The 17,193-nt window shown below is 46.8% G+C and overlaps 1 protein-coding gene and 1 long non-coding RNA gene across 4 annotated transcripts in view; one reads left to right on the forward strand and one right to left on the reverse strand.

Annotated features, from left to right (window-relative positions):
* The window catches only part of NSMAF (neutral sphingomyelinase activation associated factor), a 29,274-nt gene extending 28,258 nt beyond the window's left edge, over positions 1 to 1,016 (reverse strand). The window contains exon 1 of one of the 2 annotated variants that reach the window (XM_064170505.1): positions 884 to 1,016. In XM_064170505.1, coding sequence (XP_064026575.1) covers positions 884 to 936 — 53 coding nt within the window. In that variant the 5' untranslated portion in view covers positions 937 to 1,016. The remainder of the gene's footprint in view (positions 1 to 883) is intronic. The other variant, XM_064170506.1, reaches the window with a different exon arrangement.
* Positions 1,017 to 1,701: 685 nt separating this feature from the next.
* The window catches only part of LOC135189789 (uncharacterized), a 122,724-nt gene continuing 107,232 nt past the window's right edge, over positions 1,702 to 17,193 (forward strand). For both annotated transcript variants that reach the window (XR_010308302.1, XR_010308301.1), the window contains exon 1: positions 1,702 to 1,975. This is a non-coding gene — a long non-coding RNA (uncharacterized LOC135189789). The remainder of the gene's footprint in view (positions 1,976 to 17,193) is intronic.

Genomic DNA, 17,193 nt, shown 5'->3' on the forward strand with positions numbered 1-17,193 from the left:
ACACCGGACCGATTTGCTGTCCAGCCCCCCTGTGCCTGACGGCTCCATGGTTCCACACTGAAAGGACACTGGGGAGCCCAAACACTCGTGTCCTTCCATGGCATCAGCTTTGCTGTGCTAGTCTCTTACTTACATGACAGTATCAAGATTGCAAAGGCTTTTGAAACTTTATGGCAAGCCAGATGCAAATAAAGCACACAGAAGAGAGCAGGACCTAGCTACGAAAGTAAATACAAGCACATGTGACAAGCCTGTCTTGGATGTTCAGGTCGCCACAGGAGCACGAAAGAGGGACTTGCAGTCAGAGGGCAGGAACCGGCTAATGGAGTTTAACACTTTAAAGAGGCAGCAGAGAGTCTGTAATCCAAGGGCTGACAACTCGCCGGTTCCTGTGCTCGGGGGGAGGGGGAAATAAACAAACTGAACTCCACCTACAGCGAAGCAGAGCTGCAACTCCATGGCGCTAACGCGAGTGAGGGCAAACAACTGAACCGAAATCGACAAGCACTGTCTCCATGCAGTTCACACGAGTCCAGAGGCATTCCCACTTTCCCGGCTCTGTTCCGCAGCCCTTGCAGCCATCCCTCGCGGCAGTCGGTAGCCACCCGACTAAAATAGTAACCAGGAGGCCGAAGCCCAGCACCGCAGCTGTGCCCTGCTCCCGGCGCTGTCCCGTCCCGGGGCCGTGGGCCTGCCCGCAGGCGGCCCCATCGCCTCCCAGGCTCCCCCGGGCCCTCCGCCGCCCTGCCCGCAGCCCACCCGCGCCGAGCGCACGGACCGCAGCGAGGGACGGGGTCGGGCCGAGGCGCTGCGGCACCGGGCTGCTGCTGCTGCTGCCCCGCGGAGCCTGCCCCGCCGCGGCCGCCGAGGCAGGGCTGCTCACCTCTCCTTGGAGTACAGCTCCCGCTCCAGCCGCCGCTTGCGGATGAAAGCCATGGAGCCTTCCGGCCTCGGTGCTGCCGCCGCCGCCACAGCAGGCCGGGCCCGGGCAGGCCGCGCCGCAGGGAGGCGGGGAGAGCGGGCCGGGCCGCGGGCGCAGCACACAGCCCGTCTGCCGGCCTGGCCGCCGTGCCCGCCCCGTTTGTGCAGCCGAGAGGCGGGGGAAGGTGGCCCCAGCGGCTCGGGAAGAGAGGCCTGTCGGCAGGCAGGGCTCTGCGCCCTCGCCTGGGCTGCCACGGCTCTGCGGCCACTGAGGGGCCCGCGGCGAGGCGGCCTGGGCCGGGCCGGGCCGGGCCGGAGCTGCCGCAGGGTGTCCCCGAAGCCCGATGCCGGGAGTGGAAATCATCTTCCTGGGCAGTGGAGGGGAGCGCACACATTGTACATAGCGGACGAGTCCTTTGCCTTGGTCTGTATAATGCCACTGCACTGAGATGCCTTCTGCGGGTGTGTGTGTGACAGATGCTGCCCTTGCGGGGGTGAAGCTCTGACGGGTGTTCGGAGCCTAATAAAACTGCTGTGAGAAAGGAAGCAAATAAAAGCCCTTGACTCGCATCTCAGGACAGGTACTTGAACGTGTCCAGAGAAGGGCAGCAAGGCTGCTGAGCGGCCTGGAACACAACCGTACGAGCAGGGGCTGAGAGAGCTGGGGGTGTGCAGCCGGGACAAGAGGAGGCTCAGGATAGACCTCATTGCTGTCTGCAGCTACCTGAAAGGAGGTTGTAGCCATCTGGATGTTGGTATCTTCTGCCAGGCACCCAGAAGAAGAGGACACAGCCTCAAGTTGTGCCAGGGCAGGTTTAGGCTGGACATTAGGAAGAAATTCTGCATGGAAAGAGTCATGGATTGGGCTTCCCTGGGAGGTGGTGGAGTCATCATCCCTGGAGGTGTTCAAAGGGAGGCTGGATGAGGCACTTGATGACTCTGTGAAAAAAACCCCAAACTCCAAACCAACCTGATTGATGTATCTGCTTTGCAAGAACAACTGATAACGTGTTTACTGACTGCGACCTGAGAAGCAAGCGCCGTTTGCATTTTGGTAAGTAAAAAGCTGACTGACAGGAGTGATGTAGTTTTTCACATAGTCACACAAAGAATTTCAGGCATGTGGGCTTCAAGAAGTCTTCACATCTCTGCAGTGAGGCTGAATCAGGGGTACAGTGATTGCTGTTACTCAAACATTGTCACTGTATGGACTCATATGAGAGGTATTTCATATACTGCTAAAATGTTTTTGCTGCTAATTGTCTTTCAGGGAGCTCTTAAGAGGAGGTTTTAATAGATCCTGTTGCATCTTGCAGATCACTAATGGGAATATTGAGTAGAACTGAAATGAAATGGATCCTTATGGGTTCCCACTGCAAATACTCTGCAAGGGTGATTTCATTGGGAGCAGAATGCTAACAGGCTGATGGTTTCATGAAAGCTCTATTCCCTTTGTTTTTTGTTTCAAGGACACTGCCATGAGACAGTGTCTAAATTGCACTAAATGTCTATGATGCTTACTGCTTCTCTTTCTCTACTGATTCTTACTGGATAAGGAATTGGCTTGATGGTGGCACACAGAGTGGTGATCAAGGGCACAATGTCCACCTGGAGACCAGTGCCAAGTGGCTCCCTCGGGTCAGTGCTGGCACCACTGCTCTTTAACAGCTTTGTCAGTGACATGGACAGAGGAATCAGTGTGCCCTCAGCAAGTCCGCAGATGGCACCAAGCTGTGTGACACAGTCGACTTGCTAGAGGGCAGGGATCATCCAGAGGGACCTGGACAGGCTGCAGAGCTGTGCCCAGGCCAACCTCACTAAATTCAACAAGGTCAAGTGTAAGGTCCTGCTCCTGGGTGGGTGCAATCCCAAGCACAACTGCAGGCTGGGTGGAGAATGGCTGAGAGCAGCCCTGAGGAACAGGACCTGGAGGTCTGGGGTGATGAAAAGCTCAACGTGAGCCTGCAGTGCGAGTGCAGCACAGACACAACCCTGTGCTGGGCTGCAGCAAGAGCAGTGTGGGCAGCAGGGCAAGGGAGGGGATTCTGCCCCTTGGCTCTGCTCTCCTCACACCCCACCTGCTGTCCTGTGTGCAGTTCTGCAGCCCCCAACAGAAGCAGGACATGGAAGTGTTTGAGCCAGTCCAGAGGAGGCCACCAAGGTGCTCAGAGGGCTTCAGCAGCCTGAGGACAGGCTGAGAGAGTTGGGGCTGTGCAGCCTGGAGAGGGGAAGGTTTCCAGGAGACCTCTATAGTAGCCTTTGAAGGGGGCTACAGGAAGGCTGAGGAGGGACTATTGACAAAGTCTTGTAATGACAGGACAAGGAGTAATGGTTTTGAACTGGCAGAGGGGAGATTCAAACCAGATGTTAGGAGAGGGTTCTTTGCAGCGAGGGTGGTGAGACGCTGGCACAGGTTGCCCAGGGAGGTTGTGGATGCTCTCCTCCTTCCCCCTCCCCCCCACCCCCGGAGGTGTTGAAGGCCAGGCTGGATGAGGCCTTGAGCAACCTGCTCTAGCGGGAGGTGTCCCTGCCTATGGTGGGAGGTTGGAAGCGGATGACCTTTGAGGTCCCTTCTAACCTAAACCATTCTATGATTCATTCAGTGAAACTGCCTGTTAAAAGAGGCATTAGACTAGGATGTTAGCATCTGTTCCTGACATTCAGATCCTAACCTCTTCATCATGGAATTTCTTCTAGTATATCCCTCGGGATCAAATGTAATCTGGGTAGCTTTGGACCTGCTCTCCTTAGATAGACACATTTTATCCTTTGCTAGTCTCTTTGAACCCATGTAGTCTTTTAGCAACTCAGAGATTATTTTGTTAATATATTATTAAGCAAAATTCTCCAGGCCCTATTAACTTTGAATATGTGCAATTTAAATAGTTTTTAACTCATTCCTTCTCTACATTCTACGCTTAAAGAAATGGAAGCATCTGGGCATTTCTAATGCGTTGCCAGAACCTCTTCTTGTTGCCCTTTATACCTTTTTTTACCTGTCACTCATTCTGTACCGTAGGCTTTGTGTTTTTATTCTTTTATTCACATGCTTTTATGGTACTCTTCAGTTATGTCCCCTTATTATGACTTTCAGTTTTCAAATCCTTGAAGAGCTCTTAATGTGATGTTAACACAGTCTACTTAAGCTTCTCATGCTTCCTTTTGTTCCCATCAAGATAGTTTGCTATTGTATGCTTAATTAAAAATGAGTCTATTGTTCTCTGTAGAAAATCTAGGTTAGCTTTAAATGACTGAGCTCAGGCCTAGACTATACCAAAGGGAGGTTAATTAACTCATATAGAATGGCATGCTATTATGATGAGCCTTCTTTTAGTACCTAGGCTAAATCTAGTTGGCAGTGTGGATGTGCTTTTCCTTCCTCATTCTCCTAAGACAAGGAAGCATATTTTGGTAAATTGTCTCATGATCATTTTCACCCAGTGTACCTTCTGCCTTTTTAAATCAAACTTAGTAGCTTCTCCTTATTGGTCATGGAAGTCAAGTTAGTAATGCTTCTTGGAACCTTCTCTGTCCTGTGAAACAAAAGATCACTCCTAGAATATCACAAGAATTTGATGGGCCTTTTGTATCCTGACTTATTTTTTTCCCTAATGACTATTCTGTGATTCTATATTCAAGTAACCAAAATCCACTCTTATGTCACGGGCAAGTTTTTTTAATGCCATAGTAGCTGCTCAGGAAAAAAAACCACATCAATTTCCCCTTTCAAATACAGCTGTATTCACTTATGAAAAATAGACCTAAGTCATGACAAATCCTTACTTCCTCCTTTTTTATTCTCACCAAGAGCAGCATCTTTTATCTGTGACTCAACAAATCAGGCTGCTTTCTTAATGTTGACAAACACACAATAAATACATAAGGGCCCTTCCTTCTTCATGCCCAGCTGGATAGCTGGACACCTTTTGTATGATGTGTAATGCACACGTCCTGTAGATAGAGTTCTGAATGCAAGACCAGATTTTTTCTTACCTGGAAAGTAATTGTAGTCGAGGCCCTAAGGATGGATTCTTCTCACTTAAATTTAGCCAAATATATAAGCTAAGCCACCAGTCTGAGGCAGATTTCTATGGTTCTACTGGAGAGAGGAAGGTTATTCACCATTCTTACCTCACACATCACACAAAAGGAATCACAGAATCATGGCATGTCAGGGGCTGGAAGGGACCTCCAAAGCTCAGCCAGTCCAACCTCCCTGCAGAGCAGGATCACCTAGACCAGATCACACAGGAACACATCCAGGTGGGTTTGGAATATCTCCACAGGGAGACTCCACAGCCCCCCTGGGCATCCTGTTTCAGGGTTCTGTCCCCCTCACAGGGAAAAAAATTCCTCCTCATGTTTACATGAAACGTCCTATGCCTCAGCTTCCACCCATTGCCCCTTGTGCTGTCATCAGGCATCACCCAGCAGAGCCTGGCTCCAGGCTCCTGCCACTCACCCTTTACAATTCTTTCTTATTGAGCAACCTGATCTAGTTGGAAATATCCCTGCTCTTGCAGGAGGGGGTTGGACTAGATGACCTTTAAAGGTCCCTTCCAACCCAGACCATTCAATAGGATCTCTCTTCACTAGGAAGAGGATCCAGATGACTCTCTTCAATTCGGCATTCAATGTTAGATACCTGCAGCTGGGTGAAGTGAGCTTCAGGAGGTACTTTCCAAAGAAAAGTCTGGGTTTATGTGAAATTATTTGTTAAGTGCAACCTCAAAAATTGCCCTAAAGATTAAACTCATGACCTGCCATATCACACCCCTGCAGGAGCAGCTTAACAAAATGTTTTAAGCATGGCAACATCTCTGTGGCCATGCTGCTCTCATGCATTATAATGATGCCCTCTCCCTGGAGGTGTTCAAAGCCAGGCTGGATGAGGCCTTGAGCTGCCTGGTCTAGTGCAAAGCATCCCTGCTTATGACAGGGGTTTGGAACTAGATGATCTTCAAGGTCCCTTCCAACTCAAACCATTCTATGACTCTATGATGAGACGTGCCTGGACAGGCTGTCCACCAGGCAGCTGAGAAGGGAAGGTTTGCTGAGCGTAAAGCACATTGCTCCTACAGCTGCTTTGTAAGCTGTGCCTTTAACTATGATGGAATCACAGCCACTGCTAGCTAGCTGGTTAGAAGGGAAGAGGAAAAGCAATCTTTGGAATTTTAAGAAGACTGTTTTTAATGCAGGAGCAGAGGTGAAATTCCAGGTTCTTGTGTGCTCTGAAACATTTCCCAAACCAGGCTAGCTCAGTACTCATCAGCATATGGTAATTTTGACAGTATCACATATAGAGTTCCCACTTGGTATTCACTATTTGATATTGCTGCCTCGTTATAATAGCCTGACTTCAATAGCCTTCTGTTCAAAGAACTGGAACAGAATAGGGTGTGGGAAGCTACTTAGGACTACTTCTCTCAGCAATATGCAGAAAATAAATTGAACAGCTCTTCGTGCTGTATGCCTCCCAATATTTATATATTAAAGAAAGAGAAAGAAATCCTTTAAATGCTGCAGTGGCATACTGGAAGTGGCTAAGAATTTTCAAAAGTCTAAAGCAAAAGGCATCTGCTCTTCTTTTGGGGTTTTGAATCTGAAGTCAGTTTCTTGAATGGACCAGCATCCGCGTGTGTTCAGCATCCCTTGTGGTCAGATGTTAAAGGATGCAACACTTTGGTGACAACTTAAGCAACAAGTAGTGGTTTGGGAAGAAGGAAACAGGAGAATAGAAAGCAAAGAGTATGGTCTGCCATCAGTTCACGGATCACCACATCTATGTCCACAAGTGATGCATTCTTCTAGCCAGCTGTGCTTGTGAGTTGGTTGTTTTTGTCACTGGTTATTTGCCTGTGAGGATTTCTTGCCTCTTTTTGTAAGAAAACAGTAGGGTTTTTTTTGGAAAGGTAGCATCTTTTGGTTGTGTATGTATATTATCTGGCAGGATATTGTGTTCTGTGGCACTGAATTAATTACAATAGACCTACCTTAGTTGTTTGGGATGATGACAACTGGACTCTCAGAAATTCAAGGAAACCAGAAAACTCCCAGAAGTCTGAATTAAGTTATGAGACCATAAGCAGATGTCATTAGCATAAAGAAAGGCTATGATGGGCAAGGTGGAATTCTACCTGTAAATTACTGACACCTCTTTTCTCCACAACTTTCTTGTGGACAAAAGCAAACAGTTTTTAAGTTATAAACTATTATAACTCGATAAGCAAAGCAAAGCAGGAGGAAGTATCCTGAAAAGACAGGAAATTGTCCCACATTTAAATATGGATTTTAAATGTCTAAATATCAAAATACTGAGTGCACAGTTCCCAGCCAAGACATGAAACCACTTTAAAAGCTAAAGGCTATGTGCTGAGCTTTCAGTTCTCATAGGCTTTTCACAAAATAGATCCAACTGCAAGCCACAGGCTCTTGTGAAACGGCAGCACCACGAGGGTTTGTCCTCCCGTGTGTTTCATCAGAAGCTGTAACCACAAGTGCTGCTTACACACCGTGTAGGAATTCATCTGAGGGAGGGAGAGATGTGCTGAACTATCAAGACCTTTACAGAATCACCAATGATATTATTTCTGCTTTTGGGACAACTAGCATGGTTTGTAGTGATACTCCCACTCTGGTCTCCACCATGGCCAGACCTGGCAGCCCAATGTTCTTGAATCTTGCTTCTTACTCACCGAGGTGTGACATGGGATTTTCCAGATGTATTCAGTGTCCTGTCCGTGGCTGCTCAGCTCTGTCAGCCTCTCCCTTTGCTTTCAGGTGTGTTTTGTGAAGTGCCTGCATTGCTTTTCTGACAGCTGGAGGGCTTACAGTTACCTGATGGCTGATCCACATCTCCATCAGCTGATGGGAAATCAGGACAACAGACCTGGGAAAAAACACTCTCAGTGCACCTCAAGGAATCATAGAATCATAGAATCAGTCAGTGTTGGAAGAGACCACAAGGATCATCTAGTTCCAACCCTCCTGCCCTGGGCAGGGACATCCTACCCTAGATCAGGCTGGCCACAGACTCATCCGGCCTGGCCTTAAACATCTCCAGCCATGGGGCCTCAACCACCTCCCTGGGCAACCCATTCCAGGCTTTCACCACTCTCCTGCTCAGCAACTTCCTCCTCTCATCCAGTCTGAATGATGCTGCTGAGACTGCCTCCACCCTAACAAATCAGGACCTAATGTGTACTTACCCACTAGGTTAATGAGTGTCTGAAACGAATTCACATGTATTTTAGATAGATAAAATCTGGAGGAGCAGTTGGTAGGAATTAGAACTTCACATTACTTATGCTTGCTTATGCAGTGTTTGATCAGATCATAAACAGATACACTAACCCCTACACCTTTCCCTTCATGTATCCATTTCATTCATTTAGAATGCTTGTTTCTGACAAGAGTTATCATCTGCAGCAAACAAAAGAAGGACTATATGCTGATAAACCCAGGCTAGGGCATCCTTCATTAAACTCCTCTCTATCAGAACCTTAAGATACAACCACAAGATAAAAGTTGTTCTGAGTTTTCACCTACATGAGACCTCTTACTGAACACAGCCCAGATTTCAGCCAGAGAGGTGAGTGGAGTTTTTCAAGCTTTACACAATGAGAAGTCAGAGGAAGCTCTGATTTGTCAAAGTATGCCAGAAATTTGAAATTAGAAATGCCCTAGAAGGAATCCATTGATGTAGGGAAAAGGAGACCTCACAACATGCAGAGTGCTCTCAGGAAAGACATGTTTAATCAGCTCTGGGTGACAAGGGGAGGTCCTCCTCCAAAGCCCTTGCACCTCTTCACCTTGTTCAGGTAAAATATTAATGCTAGAAAATCATACATATTCAGTACTAGGGTAGGGTCAGTACAATTAGTCCTGGGAATAGGTGGAGTTGTTACAATCAGTGCCTGGAACTCATTTCCATACTGTCCCACTTCTTTACCCATGGCCATTGCCACTTGGTGCTTGCCTTTTGGGGTCTTTGGGAGGAAGGTCAACGTCTGACCTCTCTGCCTTTCATTCACCTGGCATCAGTTGTGGGTCACATTCTTGGCTGGAGTCTCCAATGCTCTCATCTTTGAATACAGTATTCTTCTCCATGAGAGTGTTTCAAGACCCTCTGAAGCTTAACCAACCTCCTTTGTGTTTATCTGAGTGATGATGCTTTGTATCAGTGCTCACAGTGAATGATTTAACTAGGTTCCTACACTCTATGTTCTCTGTCCCTTTTCCCCAGATCACCATCAAAAGCCAGTGAAGCTATTTCCATGTAGTTATGATAAGAGGTCAGTTAGATTAACAACAAGCAAAAATCTGGAAAACCACCCAAAAGAGAAATGCTGTTTCACATTTTTGGTCACTGGATGGCACTAAACTAACACTGGATACATATTCATCACCACCAGCATAACAATATTTCTGTGCCACTGTTGTTGTTTTGCTTTTTAAGGCTGGGCCTGGTGAAAATGTTTTGTTTTACTGAGGGCAGATTTCAGACCTAAAAGAGATTAAAAATAAACAAACATAAGACCAAGGAACAGTTGTGAAATCTGTCTGGCTGTGTTCTCTCTGTTGTTAAAGTGGGTGATAGACTACAAATACCACCAGGTAATGGCATCATGGGGAGGGAGTTGTTCAGCATGAGAGTGGTGACAGCCTGGAATGGGTTGCCCAGAGAGGTGGTTGAGGCCCCATGGCTGGAGATGTTTAACGCCAGGCCGGATGAGTCTGTGGCCAGCCTGATCTAGGGTAGGGTGTCCCTGCCCATGGCAGGGGGGTTGGAACTAAATGATCCTTGTGGTTCCTTCCAACCCTGACTGATTCTATGATTCCATGATTCTATGATCCATAGCATTTCTGAGCAAAACAAAAGTCACTTTCCAACATAACACACCAAAGTCCAAACCAAACCTCCCAGTGTTTAAGCAGAGAAAAATATGTGCACACTTTGAGGCAGCAGCCTGGCCACCAAAATGCCTGGCCATGAGGTGGTGGAGCTCATGGACACCCTGGACTTGCCCATGTCTCAGTATCTACAGGGAAATTTCCCAGCATTTCGAGGCTAAATGTTGAGTTCATTGTGTAGATGCAGCAAGAGCTTTGCTTGGATGGCCTCAGCCATGTAATAGAATCACAGAATGGATTAGGTTAGAAGGGACCTCAAAGATCACCTAGTTCCAACCCCCTGCCATAGGCAGGGACACCTCCCACTAGAACAGGTCACTCAAAGCCTCATCCAACCTGGCCTTGAACACCTCCAGGGAGGGAGCAGCCACAACCTCCCTGGGCAACCTGTGCCAGTGTCTCACCACCCTTGCTGGAAAGAGCTTCTTCCTAACATCCACTTTCAATCTCCCCTCTGCCAATTTAAGCCCATTCCTCCTCATCCTGTCATTACAAGACCTTGTCAGTAGTCCCTCCCCAGACCTCCTGGAGCTCCCTTCAGGTACTGAAGGCACTCCATTGTCTCCTCCAAGCCTTCTCTTCTCCAGGCTGCACAGCCCCAACTCTCTCAGCCTGTCCTCATAGCAGAGCTGCCGCAGCCCTCTCAAGCATCTTGGTGGCCTCCCCTGGACTGGCTCCAACACTTCCATGTCCTGCTTGTGGGCTCCAGAACTGCACACAGTACCCCAAGTGGGGTCTGATGAGTGCAGAGTAAAGGAGGAAGCTCTTGGTGTGGTAGATGGCCAAAGAAAGAATCACAGCCCATTCTGTCTCTCAGTAAAGACACCTCCTCATGGACTGTCCAGCCAAATGTCTTTGTGCTTACAATTTGGGAACTGAGAAAGCCTTGGTTAAATGGGGGCTTTTGGAGGACTTTTCAGGATGTGACTAGAGTAGTAAAAGGGACCATTGCTATTTGATTGCCAGAAGCTTTGAGCTTTCAAAACATTTCCCCCTCCTACACAGGGAGGAAAACCAAAAGTTTTGCAAATTTTCACAGATCAGCAATCAAAAATGCTTGTGTTGGACCAAAGAATGTGTTTTATTCCTTGAATGCCTTTTCTCTGGATGTCTCTAAGCTCTTTTTCAGCAGGAAGTTACTTAGATTTCAAAAGCTCCACAAGCTTTGAAAGATTTGGGTTTTTTACAACCTCCAAAGGCAAGCTCATATTTTGGAAACCTAGAGCAGGATATTTCAGCAAGCTGAAAAGGCAGGGATGGGATTTTCTTTTTCAAACAAGGACTACATTCAAGCCTTTCCCATAAAGAGGTTTTAATGACTCAATAACCACAAGTCAGAATTGCCAGGCAGCTCTAGAAATGATGCTGCAGGTTGCAGCTGCTCTCCCCTTTCTCTCTCCTGAGAGAGCTGTTGCGAGTGCTGGAGATGTGCTCACACCAAGGGGTTTTCAGAGGGCAGAGAATGGCAAATCCCCTGACATCACATGTGCCTGCCCTTGCTTAGGGGGGAGAAAATGTGGTCACTGTATCTTAAAATTAGAGAACTGTTTCAGTTGAGAAAGACCTTTAAGAGCATCCAGTCCAACCATCCTCTAGCTCTACCAAGTCTGGTGCTGAACTGTGTCCATCTCTGCATCTTTTAAACATTGCCAGGGATGACAATTCAACTACCTTCCTGCACATGCTGGTCCAGTCTTTGGGAACATTTTCAGTGCGGAAATTTCTTCAAATATTCAACCAAAACCTCTCCCGGTGCAACCTGAGGCTGTTTCATCTTGTTACTAGGGAGAAGAGACCAAACTCCACCTTGCTACAACCTCCTTGCAGGGAGTGAGAAGGTCTCTCCTCAGTCTCCTTTTCTTCAGGCTAAACAATCCCAGTTCCCTCAGCCACAACTCACAAGACAATCTCCAGACCCTTCACTAGAATAAAATAGAATAAAATAGAATCAGCCAGGTTGGAAGAGACCTCCAAGCTCATCCAGGCCAACCTAGCACCCAGCCCTAGCCAATCAACCAAATCATGGCACTAAGTGCCTCATCCACTCTTTTCTTGAACACCTCCAGAGACAGCAACTCCACCACCTCCCTGGGCAGCCCATTCCAATGCCAGTCACTCTCTCTGACAACAACTTCCTCCTAGCATCCAGCCTGAACCTGCCCCGGCACAGCTTGAGGCTGTGTCCCCCTGTGCTGGTGCTGGCTGCCTGGCAGCAGAGCCCAACCCCACCTGGCTACAGCCTCCCTGCAGGCAGCTGCAGGCAGCAATGAGGTCTTCCCTGAGCCTCCTCTGCTGCAGGCTGCACACCCCCAGCTCCCTCAGCCTCTCCTCACAGGGCTGTGCTCCAGGCCCCTCACCAGCTTTGTCACCTTTCTCTGGACACATTCTAGTACCTCAATATCTCTCTTGAATTGAAAGCCCCAGAACTGAACCAGGTTCATTACCTTTCTCTGGACCTGCTCCAGGACCTCAATGTCCCAAAGCAAGTTTTTTTCTTTTGTCAGTTTTTACATTTCAATCCTTTTAAAATGTGTTTGAGTTTCTGTTTTACAACCTGTTGCATTTCCACCTACTTGCAGTATAACAGACTTAGATGGAACTCATTCTGAGGGAAAAAAGAATCCTTCATGGCTTTACCACTTCTGGAGCACAGGAGCATCTATCTGCAGGGTTTTTCCTGTTGTCATTGTCTAACTGCTGCAGAGAGCAGGTCATGATGGGCTTCACTTTCTCATATCCTCATTCTAATAATGGACTCAGACATACTAAGATTTGTGCAGCTCACATCTTTACCCTGTCTTCACTGCAAACAATTTTAGTTATAGCTGTTTCTAGTTGGAGAATGTGCTCATCACAGTTTGATAAGACAGCCAAAAGAGAAAATCTTGGTCTCAGTGCATATCTTCATATTGATTCCTGAGGGACAGCCTTAGCAAGGCTCAAATTTGCAGCTCATTCATCCAGCAAACCTGGCCCCAGCAGTGGTTCCAGCAGAAAAAATAAAGGACCTTGCATAATATTTGCTAGTTAGAAGCAAACATTAAATACAATTGAACACAAAGATTTAATTAATCATTAAATTCAAGGATGGCAAAGGGATCAGCAGGGAAAGCAACCCATGGGTGTCAAACATTAGGGAATGAGCAGATATGGGAGTTTAATGTGGCCTCAGGCTGCTCTGGAAAGATGTAGACATTGAGATGGATGGGGAAAAATGATGTTGCTGTCACCTTCTAATTCTAACCAGCTCTGTGCCTCAGTGTAAGAGAGGGAATGCAATAGTTGCATTCTCTTCTGCCTTGCAGAGGCTGAAGAGTTTCTGTCTATATGATTGTGCTCATTCTCTACTCTCAACATTTCCACCAGCTTCAGTAGAGGTGTAAATTGGGGAAGTCCAGGCTTTGATATCTTTTTGTGCCTCAACCTTCCCTTCACAGAGCCTACTCATTTTCACACATTTGCAGACTGTATTTTTACTCATAATAAGAGAAAAAAAACATCAAGTTACAGCCTTCAAACAAACTAACAGTACTGAAGGCTGCATTCAATACAAAGAGGAAACTAAAGTTGTGAAGCCAGATAGTAAGCCAGTGCTGCTCGGCATCAGTGGAGCTCTGCTGATCCACCCAAACTGAGAATCTGGCCTGTTAAAATTGAAAGGTAAACCTACAACTACCTACTAAATTTCTACTTTGAAATATAAACTGGACACTTTATCCTCAAGTCTGTGCAGCCTTTGGATCACAACCCACTGGAATTTAGGCATATTACTGTTGGCTGCTGGAAAGTGCTCGTGTTGTTCCCTGAAAGAAGCAGGAACATGGGACTTCAAAAAGAAAAAAAAAGCATAGAAAAAATAGTAGTAATAATAAAAATATAATTAAAGAAGGCTCTGGAGTTCACACAAAGTGCATTCTTTCATCCCAGATTAACAGCTGTGGGCATGAAGATCTGCTCAAGAAGTCAACTTAATTTAGCTGCCTTCCCTCAGCAATTAATTATGGTAACAGTAGCAAAGATTTTCTTTCTCCCTTTTGCTAACTGTTCATTTTCCTTTTAATCTCTTCATTCCAGTCCTGAATAATGTGGGAGGTTTTGGAAGGACTTAGTCTTTAACAAAGAAGTACCATTACAGTGGTGTGTGTAGATGGTGGAGGACCTCAATAATAACCAGACAAGACTGGAGGAGGCACTTAGTGCCACAGTCTAGTTGATTGGACAGGGCTGGGTGATAGGTTGGACTGAATGATCTTGGAGCTCTCTTCCAACCTGGCTGATTCTATGATCCTCTCTCTGCCTTTGCAGGTTCTCTGCCTGCTGAAAGACCTCTCAAACTCTTGAGAGGCTGTGGGGTCCCAGCAGTGACCACAGCTGAGGGCAGGCAGGCACAAAGTCTCCCTAAAGAATGTACCCCTAGAAATGTTATACAGGATGATGATGATCTGCCCTGCCAAGCCAGAGTGTGTGAGGCTGCAAACAGCCTCATAACCCAGAGCTGATAAAAGGAGGGGTTTTCTCATTATCATGGGCTAAGCATTGCATTGTATTGCATCACAATACAAGAGAGATGTGGAGGTGCTGCAGCAGGTCCAGAGGAGGGCAACAAAGCTGGTCAAGGGCCTGGAGAATAAATGTGATGAGGAGCAACTGAGGGAGCTAGAGATGGGTAGTGTGAGGAAGAGGAGGCTGAGGGTGGACCTCATTGCTCTCTACAACTACCTGAATGGACATTGTGGAGAGGCTGCTGCTGGGCTCTTCCCACAGGTCATAGTAGGCAGAACAAGGGGGAATGGCCTCAAGCTGAGGCTGGGCAGGCTTAGATTGGACATTAGGAAAAAGGTTTTCATGGAGAGAGTGGTCAGGGACTGGAATGAGCTGCCCTGGGAGGTGGTGGAGTCACCCAGCCTGGCTGTGTTTAAGGTTGGTTTGGATGTGCTGCTTAGGGCCATGGTTTAAGGAGACTCTTGTAGAGTAGGGTTCTAGGTTGGAGATGGTGATCCTGAGGGCCTTTGCCAGCCTGCAACCTTCTGTGATAAAATAGGAGTTCTGACTTTACAGCCAGCAGTGAAAATCAGGAACAGTTAAATCAAAGTGATCTCAGGTGGAAAACTGAACAGAGGATGAATGAACCCAGATAAACACACACCCCCCACCCCAAAATCCTGCCCTCTTCTACCACTGGAAGCCATGGAGGTGTTTAACACACACCTACCCAGCTACATAATAAAGGCCATAGAGGAAAATCACACCCTGATCATCCACACTGCTTGGTTACTCTGTAGCCTGCTGGCATGATTTTGCTCTGTGGCATTTGGCCTTTGCTTATTGACTGCAAAAACTTGAAAGCACAAGAGATAGGTGTGTAGGTTTAGCTAAAATAACAACCCACTTCCCCCCCAAATATCTTTCTTGATACTGTAGAAAGCAATAAATGTTAACTTAACTTTCCATTGGCCATATGGTCTTCAGGTGATTTGATGCAATTCAAAACAGGCTAATAGTTTTACCATACCACAGATGTGTGCATTCCCTTCAACTATATTTTTAGTTTGCTTCTCAAGCCTTTGAATCTTCTGCTGGCATTAGAAGCCCAATTACAGAAGCAAAGCAAATTCCAAATTCAGTCCACAAGCCTACATTATCAAAACTCTTTCCACTGGAAAAATATTCATGTCAGGCTTGAAATACCTTAATCATATTTCTCTTCTAGTATAGGAGGGTATGATGTAGAAGAGCTAGAAGCTACTCAGGAAAAAAAAGCCCTTCCCTGTGTTGTCTGAGTCATTTCAGAGCACTGTGATTTGATTCTGAGCTTAGGCTCATGGGTTTGCAGTTCTAACATGATTATGCACATGCATGACTAGCACCCGTACTCGACTGCACATGCTGCAGATTTGAAGCCAGTGGTTCCAAACACATCTCAGTTTGTTTTGTGGCTGTGTCTGAAGCAGCAGTGATAGCTCTGCAAGAGGCTTTAGGGAAAAGAGGTTTGTTGTTGGCTTGCTTTTCCTTTTTTATCCCCCCCCCTCCCCTGCTTTGATTTCTTATAATAACAGAAATATTAGTGTGAAACCTTTGAGCTCAGATAGGGAAACTTTTCAAACCAAGTGGCTGTGCATTCGTGGACTTATGAAAGTTAGATACCAACAAAATATGTGTCTGGTACCTCAGATGAGCAAGCCCACTTCACTTTGCACAGCCATTTGTTTGGGCTGCTGTCCAGCAGTTGTTGCATAATCTTTTTCTCTCCAATCTATCTCCTATAGATGTGACAAATTAAATAGGGAGGTGCTAATTCTGTAGTATGAACTCCTCTAATTGCAGTTCTGCATCTAGTTCTGGTGCCCTCAGCACAAGAAGGACATGGAACTGCCAGAGTGGGTCCAGAGGCGAACCAGGATGATGATCAGAAGGCTGGAGAAACTCCCCTGTAGTGACAGGTTGTGAGAATTGAGTCTGTTCAGCCTGGAGAAGGCTCTGGGGAGAGCTTAAAGCAGCCTTGCAGTAACTGGAAGAGGGTCTAAAAGAAAACAAGAAGGAGTTTTTTTTTACAAAGGCTTGGAGGGATAAGAAGAGAGAGAGTGGCATTAAGCTTGAGGATGGGAGATGTAGACTGTAGATTAGGAAGAAATTCTTTACAGGGAGAATGGTGAGATGCTGGAACAGGTTGCCCAGGGAGGTTGTGGATGCCTCCTCCCTGGAGCTGTTCAAGACCAGGCAGGGCAAGGCCCAAGCTGTTCTAGTGAAAGATGTCCCTGCCAATACCAGGGGCTTGGAACGAGATGGTCTTTAAGGCCCCTTCCAACTCAAACCATTCTATGAATCCAGGTGTGGCCTCAATGTGAGGGAAGCAGTGTGTGGGTGACAGATACAAACATTCTATTCTGGTTTAACCATCGTTAGCAGCATCTCCTGTTAGCACAGGAGCACAGAAAAGGGAGAGTCCCTCCTCTCTTCCTCACTGTTTGCATGTCTGGGTAATGAACAAGCTCTTGACCTGGGAGGGGCACGAGTTGTGAATCCTCTGGGATGCTGGTGCTGGGTATCCCACACTCCCTCCTCAGCACTAGTGCCAGGATACATACAGGAGCTAGGATGAACCAATGCACTGGTTCTGATCTTTGGGTAACCAAATCACAGTTCCTGGTTCAGAGCAGGTACAACAATAAATACTTAATGTGAGCACAGAAGGTGAAATGTTACATGGAACTACTTACTAAACAAAAAGTAAAACACTACACTGCAGCCATGCTGCTCCTTGCCAAGCTCTTGTTGGAGTTCCAAGAAAAATTAATAACTGACCTATGATAAACCCCTATTTTCTTATGACTTTCTTGAGGCTTCAATCAAAAAGAGATC

This window comes from Pogoniulus pusillus, chromosome 34 (assembly GCF_015220805.1).
Source record: "Pogoniulus pusillus isolate bPogPus1 chromosome 34, bPogPus1.pri, whole genome shotgun sequence".
NCBI classification, from domain to species: domain Eukaryota; kingdom Metazoa; phylum Chordata; class Aves; order Piciformes; family Lybiidae; genus Pogoniulus; species Pogoniulus pusillus.